This window comes from Nymphaea colorata, chromosome 11 (assembly GCF_008831285.2).
Source record: "Nymphaea colorata isolate Beijing-Zhang1983 chromosome 11, ASM883128v2, whole genome shotgun sequence".
In the NCBI taxonomy this organism is placed as follows: Eukaryota; Viridiplantae; Streptophyta; class Magnoliopsida; order Nymphaeales; family Nymphaeaceae; genus Nymphaea; species Nymphaea colorata.
Genome location: NC_045148.1, coordinates 9,159,215 through 9,170,967, shown reverse-complemented (window position 1 = coordinate 9,170,967; position 11,753 = coordinate 9,159,215). Strand labels below are relative to the sequence as shown.

The 11,753-nt window shown below is 40.3% G+C and overlaps 1 protein-coding gene across 5 annotated transcripts; it reads right to left on the bottom strand.

Moving 5' to 3' along the window:
- Positions 1-733: 733 nt before the first annotated feature.
- LOC116264211 (homeobox protein knotted-1-like 6) lies at positions 734-11,052 on the bottom strand. Of its 5 annotated transcripts, none has more exons than XM_031644304.2 (7): positions 10,269-11,048; positions 8,772-8,891; positions 8,319-8,457; positions 3,680-3,918; positions 1,690-1,839; positions 1,501-1,578; positions 743-1,250 (listed from the first exon to the last, which is right to left on the bottom strand). In XM_031644304.2, exons 1-6 carry the CDS (start codon positions 10,626-10,628, stop codon positions 1,543-1,545), a joined length of 1,044 nt encoding a protein of 347 aa, XP_031500164.1. In that variant the 5' UTR covers positions 10,629-11,048; the 3' UTR covers positions 743-1,250; positions 1,501-1,542. The 5 variants fall into 5 exon arrangements, with proteins under 5 accessions (XP_031500160.1, XP_031500163.1, XP_031500159.1 ...); XM_031644302.2 differs by having other exon boundaries at positions 744-1,250; positions 1,501-1,568; positions 10,269-11,050; XM_031644300.2 differs by having other exon boundaries at positions 734-1,568; positions 8,325-8,457; positions 10,269-11,052.
- Between the last annotated feature and the right edge of the window lie 701 nt (positions 11,053-11,753).

The window sequence follows — 11,753 nt, the reverse complement described above, 5'->3', positions numbered from 1 at the left end:
CCCATTCAAGGACGCACGTCTTGTCACCTCCATCTATTCACCTTTCCCCTACAGTCTCCATTGCCATCTTCATCAGTTTTATCGACAAGAAAATAAAAAGAGAAGCGAGGTACAGTCAAACCCCGCAGACGGGACATAAAGCAAAGTTACGCAGCGCAAACTGCGGGCGTCCATGTGATCGATTCCCGACGTGCCGGAGGAGAAGACTGCGAACAGAGAAGACAAAGGATGCCATGGTCCAACTACAGTACCACAGCATACGGGGTCTACAGAACCACTGTTCAAACGATACCTTGAAGGAGATCGGGGAGACCCACTTGTTTCAAAATCTCCGCTCCCAACTACTCGATCGCGAGCATGTCATCGCTCATACCCTAGTTGTCATTATTCTGTCCACATCCAGGGGATGGAAGAAGCTGAAAGGAAAAGTTGCGTGGAATGACCAGGAATAACTGGTTTAGGGCAACCAGACCTCCTCCATACGTAGAAAACAGCCCCTGTTCATGGCAAACCGGTATAGCGACGACCATAACTACAGTATCAAGAACCATGCACAGATAAACCGTAACGAAGCGTTACCATGATCAGGGCCGAAGAATGTAGGCCTACGACACGTATCTTGAATATTAAAATGGTAAAACAACAACCCCCATATCGAGCTCAGATGGAGAGAAGGAAGCAAACACTGTTCATGGCACACTGGTAGAGAAAAGACCAAATTAGTATTGAAAACTGTCCACAGGTTAAATCGAAATGAAGCACAAAAGTGATCACGGCCGAAGAACGTTAATCCATGACACCTACGTGGTATTCAAATGGTATATCAATAATCCTCTTCCAGAACTGCCTAAAAGTTTTGGAGTCTTTAGACAAAAATCGAGCATTATTGTCAACCTTACTAATGTGTCAAGGAATCGCATTATTTTTGCGAAATCTAAGAATGTCAAACATAACTCATAAGTATTGTTAGAAAACCAAACAGCACGGCGGCATGTCTAGGACACGAAAAAAGAAAATTCAAGTATTGCTGCTCATCTTCCTAATGAACGCCAAGTTGGAAGAGTGCCAATTAGATTATGAATGGACTCTTTCATTACACACCCCAACTGCACATTGAATGACTGCGAGTGACCAACTTAAGCCCAACCTCCCCACAGGTTTGAGATTGATTCAGGTTTTCTGCAGAAGCCGACAATGTAACATGGAAAAGATCTCAACAGCATATAGGCAAAACCTGAACTAAGCATAACCTGGACACAGGAAAGAGGTCGATAAGAAAGTAAGCTCACAAATGGTCGAGCAAAAAATTACAAGATGAACACAACGACCAGAAAGCTTCGCCTGGTTCGAGCGTCAGTTGCAACAATATTTTGACCCAGCAGGAATCATTCAAAAATATTTGCAGCCACCACAAGAAAGTGCTCAAATAACAATTAAAGCAAAATGGGCTAGATGAAAATGGGTCTGAATAGGCACTTATCAGTTAATGCATCCAAATACCTTCGGATCGTCCCCTTCTGAGAAAGATGAGAACTGAAAGTTTCATACTTCATACGTGCAATTATAACCTTCAGAGCCCTAATAACATCATGTTAGTTTCAAAATAGTATACTAAGTTGAAAAATGAATTAATCAACAACTTGAAAAATGTGGTATATGTGACAAATGAAGTTGGATGGCTCAGTCTACCTCGCAGACAGTTGCAGAAAGACTATCCATTAAACCAAACTCCATATTTTCTGATGGCCTCCAGTGGCGTTTTCTCTGGTTTATGAACCAATTATTTATCTGTTTTTGGTCCAATCCAGTAGACTCGGCAAGTGCAATCTTGTCAGCTTCCTGCAGCATAAAAAAAGAAGCTCTTGAGACTTACATTCAAAATGGAGCCAATGGTTTTCCTCCAAACACCAAAAAGCTGTTCTTAATTTTTAAGAATTGCTTGCTTTTTAAAATTATTATTTTGGAGATGTGAAATTAGGTCTCTCTTGCTTTCCAAATTTTTACTGCACTTCACTTTTATTTTCTGTATTGTTACTAACATAAGAGTTTGCTACTGATGATAATACTTTTTCTCACGAACTGACTTTAATTTATTACCTTTTTTGGACAGTAACTGGTGGTGGAAACCAGTAAATCAAAGGCCAATTTCACATCATTACAGAAGAAGAGTGAATCAAAGTTTGAAAACTGATAAAAAAACAAAGCATATGGAATCAAGTATCGGACGATGAGTTCACCACATTGTTTTTGGAAACAAATGCTACCAAGTTTTTTAGAACATATGTTTTGCAGCTTTACAAAGTCTCTCCACGTTATTTCATACTCTTTTGCAACGGGAAAACAGTTATTTAATTTGTCAATATGGGAAATTTCTAGTTGTTAGCTCAAGTACAAGTTCAACCCTTTATGATTTTCGACGGCAGGGCACAAGCATATTGCTAGTAGATATGAAAGGATAAACAAAGGTAAGTAAATTCACATGGTCTTTGAAGAGTAGGACATGCCAAGACCCTCACGAATGACTGCTTGCTTATGGCTGAATTAAGGCCATATTTCAGTCTTCCCAGGGTAAAGATGGCTGTGATGGCTTTTCCTTCCCTATTTTGGACACCATTTACATCTTAAGAGAAAAAGTATGGCAGATATTTCATGTATCAACAAATGCAGGAGGCAAATACAAGCCATATAATAGACAGCTTTTACCATTGGCAAACACAAAGGGTTGAAATATCTAGTTTTCAAAAGCCATAGTTGATAAGACCCTGAACGGCACTGACCTTTTCATAACCTACAGCATTGCCACAAATTTCGTTTTCAGGTATAAAATGATGAGGTTTTTCTTGGGAATAATTCATCAGAAATGAAAATCCCGACATGGTTTAAAAAAGTTAAAAACTTACAATAAAATCTGAACATCAAAAGCTGGTAATTTGAAAAATGTAAAAAACATGAAAAAACACGAAAACAAAGAAAAACTTGTCCGTTTTTTTCATTTCAACATTTTTTAAAAGAAGTGTTGTTTGCCATTTTTTTTTCAGCCGACTTGTTCTTAATGTTCCAATCAAATAAAACGTCTTTGCTGTGACAATGCAAAGAGGTCCTGCCAGTAGTATACCAGCAAAAGGATGGATAATCAGTGGGTATCTAATTGGTATCTGCCCACACCCAATGAAGCAATCCTGTTTCCCAAGATTATCTCCAAAATATCCCATCAATACGTTATCATGAACCATCTGATGATCAACATGCAAATTTCCACATGCTTATAGTTCAACAAGTTCATGGCAACTATAAAGCGAGCAAGGATTTGCTGATCAAACACATGACAACGATTCCTGACTGGCCTAACAGAGCTCATGTCATAAAGAGTAAAATACAGAGAAAATAATCATCCTACTGTTCCAGGGAAAGTCAAAGAGTGAGAGTAGAAAGCTATCCTTAGGTCCTCCTAGTATGAGATCCCAAATTACAGATTAGAGTCATCAGACCATAGACTTGCCAAGACAGGTCACAGAACTGAAAAAGTGGAACCTGAAAGTGCCTTGAAACTAAAATATAATCAATCTAAGTTCCAAATGAAACATTCCTACATCAACGATACAGGAGAATGGAGAATCAGTTAGAAAGAAATCAGTAGCCCTCAAAATTGTTTGCAAGTGATCAGAATAGACATTGATACCGTTGGATATGGCCACTTATAGTGCAAATTCCACCAGTCAAGCAAGGTCTGTGTGGCTTCTTTCGGCAACTTCCCTTTCTTCTTCTTCTTCGAGAATTCTTGCCTGAGGCTACTAAGGTAACCACTGTATTTACGTAAGAGTTTGTCTTTCAGCTCACGCTCTTGACCACGGAGTGGTGCATCACGGACATCAATCTCTCCACCACTCAATTCGTCATCCGATGACTCTGCCTGCTCATCTACAATATTGACAAACCGCATCAGATTTGTTGAATTAATCAGTACTGTCAGTTAAACATATTTATATGCAACAAATGCATCAAATTACAGAAAAATGGAATGCATTAAATCCTCCAACATAGTCATCAACTCCAATATATGAGTAAGTGAGTTCATAAGAACAACATGCGACAGGGTAAATAATGAATCTAAGGTTTGTAACCATAACTAAATTAAATAATCAGAATCACAGTGTAAACCTATTAAAAGGGTAAAGCAAACACCAGAGTCTACCACCATGATATAACCCATTAATCAAGGTTTCTCCAGTGTAACCAACATTGACCAAAATCAGCTGATTCAAATCAAATTAGTGGCCATCTAATTTGATTCTTTGGCAAGTTCAAAGATACCACATGTCAAATTTTAACTATTTTTTTATACATCTTACTAGTCTTTATTTTATAATTATTTTTACACATTTTCACTTTTTTTAGTAGATGATTTTAAAAATATTTTTGGCCAATTCACAATCAATTCAGCTGATCAGTGAGTCGGCTGATTCACCAAATTTGCAGACAGGATCAGTCGGTTCACAAACTGATTTTTCACAACACTGTGTTTCTCGATCATTCTGATATTTATCTAATAAAAGATTTAAAATTATACCCTTCCCCAAGGTATAATACGACGTTCCAGATGCAAGTAATTTAGCATAATTTAGTTGCCTTCTGCCCTCACCACATGCTTGTCCATAAAAAAAGAAGAAGGATAATGACGTCTTTCCCAATTTCTGCCCAAGAACATTACCAAAGAAAAGTGAAAACTAGATTTAATGACGTTGATGTGATCAAGTGACAATCTGCCACTGCTTCAGTTCCAACTTCATTGCAAAGAATCCGGTCATGTTGCAAGTCAAGCATGTATGCCTTAATCATTTTTTCTCATCTATTTCTCAGTGGGGGAGAAAAAGGGGATATCCAAAATCATGTTCTTTTTTCTAAAGAGGTTCTAGAGCTTAACCAAGCAAGCTTCCCACTTCACAAGATGACCATCCAGTTAGGAAGAAAAGGAAATGAAAGGAACAATCTTTATTTTTCATTAATAGTATTCTTACTATGCTGTTAAAGACCTACAACTCACAAAAAATAGGAAAAACAAACAAGAAAAGAAGAGTCTTCACAGAAAATGAATAGTCTTCATTATTCATCCTTTCTCAATATCAGTGCCGCCTAACCAGTCCTGGGCCCATAACTAAGTCATTGGCATCCACCTGACTAAGGTGATTGTGTCAATTACTCCGCACTGGATGCCAGCAAGTATCCTATTTCCTGTATGATCGTCCATCGATAACACAAAACTCCATTGGCATTTAACTCATTGCAACTAACTATTTGTTTGTACATACCGACACCATGAAAGAAGTTGGATACTCGAGTTCACAAGCTTAATAATTAAGTTGTCTGCAATCCCAATACAAAAACCAGACACGATTCAAAATGGATTGGGTCCAGGACCAAACCCAGAGCCTGATCCAAAACCAAGTCTCACAAAATAGCCGGATCCCAATGAGCCAACTTTTTAACAATTTTCGTTTTCTTTTTCCTTGATTAAAGGAATCACAACCGCCAAATTTAGCATGGAAAGCTCAGGCAACTGAATGGGAGGGCTTGGCCCAGAATCATCAACTTGAAGCCCTCCAAATTCCTGTCTTACCACCAGCGCACCATTTCGAAACTATTTTCAATAAGATCATAAAAATATCCCTAGACATAATTACTTGATGTAAAATGTAGAATAAGTAATCTTTTCAACCATAATCATAGCCCATTATACTTATTTGCAAGGTCAAATATGTCCAGTATTGCATGCATGCAAGAATTAATTCAATGAAGACCAAATACCCAATACATCTAATAAATAATCTTTTGGTCTGTCCAGTCAAAAGTCAAAAAACAAAAAATACGAAATATTTTTTCTTACGTGTATTTAGATTGCTTTGCACAATAGTTGAGGTTTTGGAGGGATAAAATCACAAGAGAAACATTTTTCTTTCTGTACAAAACTCAATTTCCACCGTCGCGCTACTAGTGGAAACATGAAAGAGTAAATGACAAACATAGTAGAAGAACCATGCAGCACATTTTATTATTTATTGGTTTCAAAAAAAGAGACATACTCAAGCTTGCCAGTGAAACATCAACGTCATACAGTGTGGCAAGATGCCAACGTATGTACAGCAAAAGGCAAAAGAAATAATAGCATAGCAAAAGGTGCCCATAACCAAGTACAGCAAAAAGTGTGGAGCACTTGCACACTTTATAGAGCCAAACTTCATGAAAAATGACACGACTGACTAAATTAGTGAACTAAGAAAGTTGTGACAAGTTCGTCATCAGCACCACAGTTAATGGAATGGTAGAAAATGCAAAGAAAAAAAAAACTTGTAAACGAATAAACAATTTAAAAACATGCAAGAGGCACGAATGACTGATTCAAAGCAGTTGTGCACACAGATGAGAAAGTTGAAAGCATACCAATATACTGAAGACAAGGAAAGAGAGTAAGCAAAGAAAGGACAAATACGTCGAAAAAAATTCAAAATACCTCCCATTGACTTAATGTTTTCGGGCGAGCTTTCTTGATAGAGGGTAGGGTTCTAGGTCTTGGGCACCAGACTTGTAAATTGTAATACATTACCCATGCATTCAAAGCCCAGAAGAAATCGACAACGAAACCAGATAGATACAAATGGATGGCAATCGATCAGAGGGAAGCTAGACTCACTACCCATCACTAGCTGCACATTCAGAAAGCAGTTTTGGTTTGAAATGCAGGAACATATAGGGCATCCATTCAAGGAATTCACTCCCACAGTCAAAGCATGTTCATGTAGGACGCCAAGAATGTACCCACAGGTGACAACAGTGAGTAGATCTTTTATATCAGCAGCTCCCCAACAGGAACAAGTACCATAAACAAGTAAAGAAGCTACAATCCTCCATGTACAGACATGGGGATACATACAAGAGAAATAAATTCTGCACCCACTTAACACAACCATGGAGCGCAGTTTGCCAGAGAAGGGTCTACCAAGAGTCTCGAACCGTCTTGTCACTCGTTAATTAAGCAAAATGAATCAAACTTAACCACGGCCACCAAGAAATTTATGAGTCCAGAGCATCCATCCCTCAGTACCGCTAAAATAAATGGGTTTGCGGCTAAATGCTAAAAGGTTTTATTTACCTGAAAATATAACCAACGAACAAGAAACAAGTCCCCATAAATAGGCCTTCCCGCCTCCAAGATCTTTTCTGCTCGGTTCCAAAGAAAAATGCATCACAATCGAGACGAGTCGTACAGTTTCAGAAGCAGAAACCAGGAAACACACGCTTTAACGCATGACAGGTTTGTGTATTGGTTCTTTTCCTTCTTTTCAGAAGCTTGAGAACCACAAAAGAAGCAGAAAAACAGTATGGGTAGCCCGAAACCTGCTTCCCAACGATGCAGTTTCTCATAATCCAACTACTTTGCAGATATTTAAGGTCCAGAATCCAAATGCATCCAATAAAATGCCCATATACCCAGAGGTCTGTCATCCTGTAGCTCTTTTTGGTTCTTCTCGACGGCCATTAGATTTTCTTTTATGAGAGATCCGATCTCTGCTGAAAACCCAGGCATGAACTCTTACTTTCCCTCTGACATGACATAAAATGCAGCCGAGGGAGCTAAACGCAGAGGAGATGGAGCCATTGATAGAAGACACCCCGTAAGGCTGGCTGACAAGGACAAGGATTAAACCACTCAGTATTCACTGACTGTTCACTTCTGAAAATCACAGAATTCGAACAGGAGGGCTAGAGACCTATGAAGGAGGGTACTGAGCTACGAATGCAAGCATCGAATCATGTGCTTCAGCATTCCCACCGCCATTACCACGCGCATGGATTTTTTCTCTCATCGTCAGCCATGTGGAACGAGATTAGACCAAACGAACTTCCTCTCTTCTGCCAGTCAGCGTTGAACCGCAAAAGCGCCAAACTCCCTGCCTTCAAAAGACTGCACTTGCCACTTAACCCACCTTCCTTTGCCACTGTGATCAATATTATATATAATACATGTATATATATATATATATATATATATATATATATATATATGGAGAGAGAGAGAGAGATTGTTTCCTCGTGAATTCCAACAATGAAATAACAACTTCGCTTGTCCTTGAATGGAAAAAAAAGGAAGAATAAAAACGCCGATTATCGAACTTGAAGAAAAAAGAACAGGCGAAGAGAGAGACGAAAAGATCTGCAGATTCTGCAGAACGATATATCCATAACAGAACAAATTCTAATGAAAAACGGAATGCACACTTAATTAACGTTCTAGAAGAAGGAGAAGAATAAGGAAAGAAGGATGCCTGAACCGGAATTTCTCTGCGTCCTTTCGCTGCAAAGATTCCTCAGCTTCCTCTCTATCCTGTTCAAGAACGTGGTTGCCTCCTCGAAAGGCTTAGTCAGGTCCGACTTGTACCTCTCCAAGATCTCAAAGTAAGATTCCTATCAACAATACGATACCCCAATAAACTAATAATCCAAGGAGAATAAAAGATTAAACAAGAATAATTACTGGAACGAAGTTATCTTGGTGCACCCGCCTCAGATAGTTACATTGAAAATTGCATTTCAGGCAGAAGGTAGATGGAGAGAATGAACGAATATATATATGCTTATTTTTTGTGGATAAGCGGCGCGAGGCTACAAAGTATAAACGACCTCAACCAGAAAAGCTACTAAAAAAAAATCACCTCTCTATTTCATTGTTAATCTTGTCGCTCTTTGGAGAAAAAGAGCAGCAAGGCCATCACGCTTACCATGAACTCGTCGAGCTCCGGGTCGGCACCGAAGCAACCAGTGGCTGCACTGACCTTGCTGGCATCGTTCTCTCGCCGGATCTCTTCCAAAACCGACGCTATTTCCGGCGGTGCTCCAACCTGCAAGAAAGCAAAACAGAGAGCATAAAATGTCAAAATGAAAGAAAAGACTTCAGAAAAGACGTACGCTTTGAAACTCGATCTCTCACTCTCTTTCTTTTCCATTTTTTCTCTCATTTAATAGAAACTTTGAAGGTCTATTTGATGTGATGGGAGATGGGAAGAAGACGAAAACGGTCATTCATGGATACAGTAACAGTGAAAGAGTAAAGTAGGACGCAGTCGACCGGCGACGACCGGACAGAAACTACTAATGGCCAAACGACGCCAGGACGAAATTGGTCGAATAAATTTGGAAAAACGCAGTATCGCAAAGGAAAACGACCACGTATCGACGGAGAACATCAAGGATCGAGAATTTCTATGGCACAAGAAGATATTGCGGGAGTCCAGGTGCATCACAAAACCACCAACTATTTACAAGCAGTAGTTTTTAAGTTCAAGAAGGAAAAACGATAATAGAAAATCGTTTGACAGGACAAAAGAATGTAATTTCCAGTCAGCTGGAACTGCAAACAGCGAAACTTCAGAAACATCCGATGTAAAACAAGTCGACAAGAAAAGAAAAATAAAGAGATTTAACAGAAAACAGATCGAAGGAATGAAGTTTCTCGGAGACTCATTATTTCAGGGAAAGCATGGAACTTCTGAAGACGAAAATCGACAAAGAGAAAGTCCAGAAAGAGAGACTATAAGAACCCACCATGCAGGAACATTAGATTTCATCAAGGAAGACAAATATATTTGGTCAACTTAACTTCTAATGGTAAAAAAAAAGACTTCTAAAGTATAAATCTTCCTCGTCTTGTTCATAAAATTGACAAACAACCCAGGTCAGGAAAAAGTCATGCGAAAGAGGAGAGGATGATAAAAGTGCTAACACTCAAACTCAGCACGAAGAACGATTTGCTGGTTTCTCGTAGCAACAAGAAAAGAAAATAGTCGCAGTTTCTCTGATTTCTACAGCAAATATTGGATATCAGATTGTGAAGGAAAGAAGACCAATATTATGCAGAGAAATCTCCTTACTTCTCGCAGTATTTTTCTAAAAACGAAGGGAAAATAAACAATTGAAGGATGAACCTCAGCGGAAATTCTTGCGGGGCAATTTTTTGTCATGATTCAAACGGATGACTAGAAGTCTAGAAGACGGAGATGGTAGGACGTTGATGAGGATGAAGAAGATGCAGAATATAGAAACATGAGAATTATCCCATCTGCTGTTCGTGACATAAGATGATATTGAATATGATATTGGATGCAGAAGGAAGCAAGAAGACGTATCAGAAGCAAGCAGGTTTCACTCCGACGTCGAATTCTTCGACGCAATTCTGCGGCGAAATCATCTGATGAGCAGTCTCTTTCCGGCCTTTTTACCTTGCGGCACTCTATGTAGGCCTCCACGAGGCTCGGGTACCGAGGATGGCTCGCGATCTTCGCCTTCATCGCCGCGGAGATCTCCCCAGCGCACGCCCCCCTCGCCTCCTCCCCCGCGAAGCACGGGGACGCCGACATCTCTGGCACCGGCGCCGCGGGAGGCACCGCCCCTACCGCGACGGCGGAGGAGGAGGGCATCACTTCGCCGAAGCAGCACTCCGACCCGGCTGACGGGTAGTAGCTCGGGTAGGGCGACGCGAACTCCCCCGCGCACACAAAGCTCTCCGGCGACACAGACGACCCGATCTCGGTGTTGTCCGAATAATCCACAGCAAAGACCGCCCCGTACATCTCGTCCATCGTTTTTTCCCTACTACTCCTCTCCCGGCCTCCGGAATCGCCCAAAGGACGGAATTCCGACCGGCGAGATGCCGGCTCTCTCGCTATGCAAGCTTCTTCTTCTGCTCTCTGAAACAGATATCAATCATATCCGTACGAAACTGCCATGCTTTCTCACTGCACACACACTCAGAGACTCTCTCTTTCTCCTGCGCCCCCTCTCTCTCTCTTCTTTTCTGGTGCAATCTACCTTTTCCCTGTCTCCGATTTTTCTTTTTCTTTCTTTGTTTTTTTTTTTATACAAACTTTCTTTTATCCGGTGGAAGATAATGGCGCCCGGCCCCTTCCCGCCCCCCTACTTCCTCGCGGTCTGACTCATCGTGGAAAGAATAGCATCCAAAGAAAGGAAGAAGAAAAAAAAAATGGCGAATCTATTCTTCCACACAGTGAAGCTGAAGCCCAAAAAATTTTACCTCCTCCTTCTTACTCTACTCGTCCGTCGGCTTCCCGCTTTCTGAGGTGGATTTGGGTCCCAGAGGCACGAAAAGGTGAACAGGAGGAGCTTATCACCGCCTCGTGGAAGGGCGCGACTGAGATATTATTCTTCGCAGACCGCGAGTGAACAGTTGCAGCGGTGAAAAATGCACAGATCCACTGGTGCATCGAGTCATTCGCATCCGAACGAAAGAAAACGCAATTTGTGGATAAGCCCACTTCAGAAACTGGCTTCTTCGCTTCAGATTGGTCTCTTGCTTTCTCAAATCTTATTGCTCATGCAGATGCAACAGTCTTTTTCCTTGTTTGTTTCTGATATATTCTTTACCATTAATCTTTTTCGTTCATTCATTGATTACCCGCGTGGAATAGTTTATGAACAGTCTTTGGTGTAGATTTTTGACAAAGATTGATGGTCATGCATACCTGAACTCATGTCGGTTTTGAGTTGCGTAAATGCATGTTTGATGAGTAGGTTCACATAATTTTCGTAGCAGTGAAACGAATACAGTATAATGTTTGGACACGCTATTGTGACTTCGTAGCACTAATTTCTACAAAGCAATTTGCTGCCTTCAAGATGAAATTCAAGCAAAACAAACTTAGTTGGCTAATTAGTAGAATGGGCAAGAGGATGTTCGGTAAGAAAAA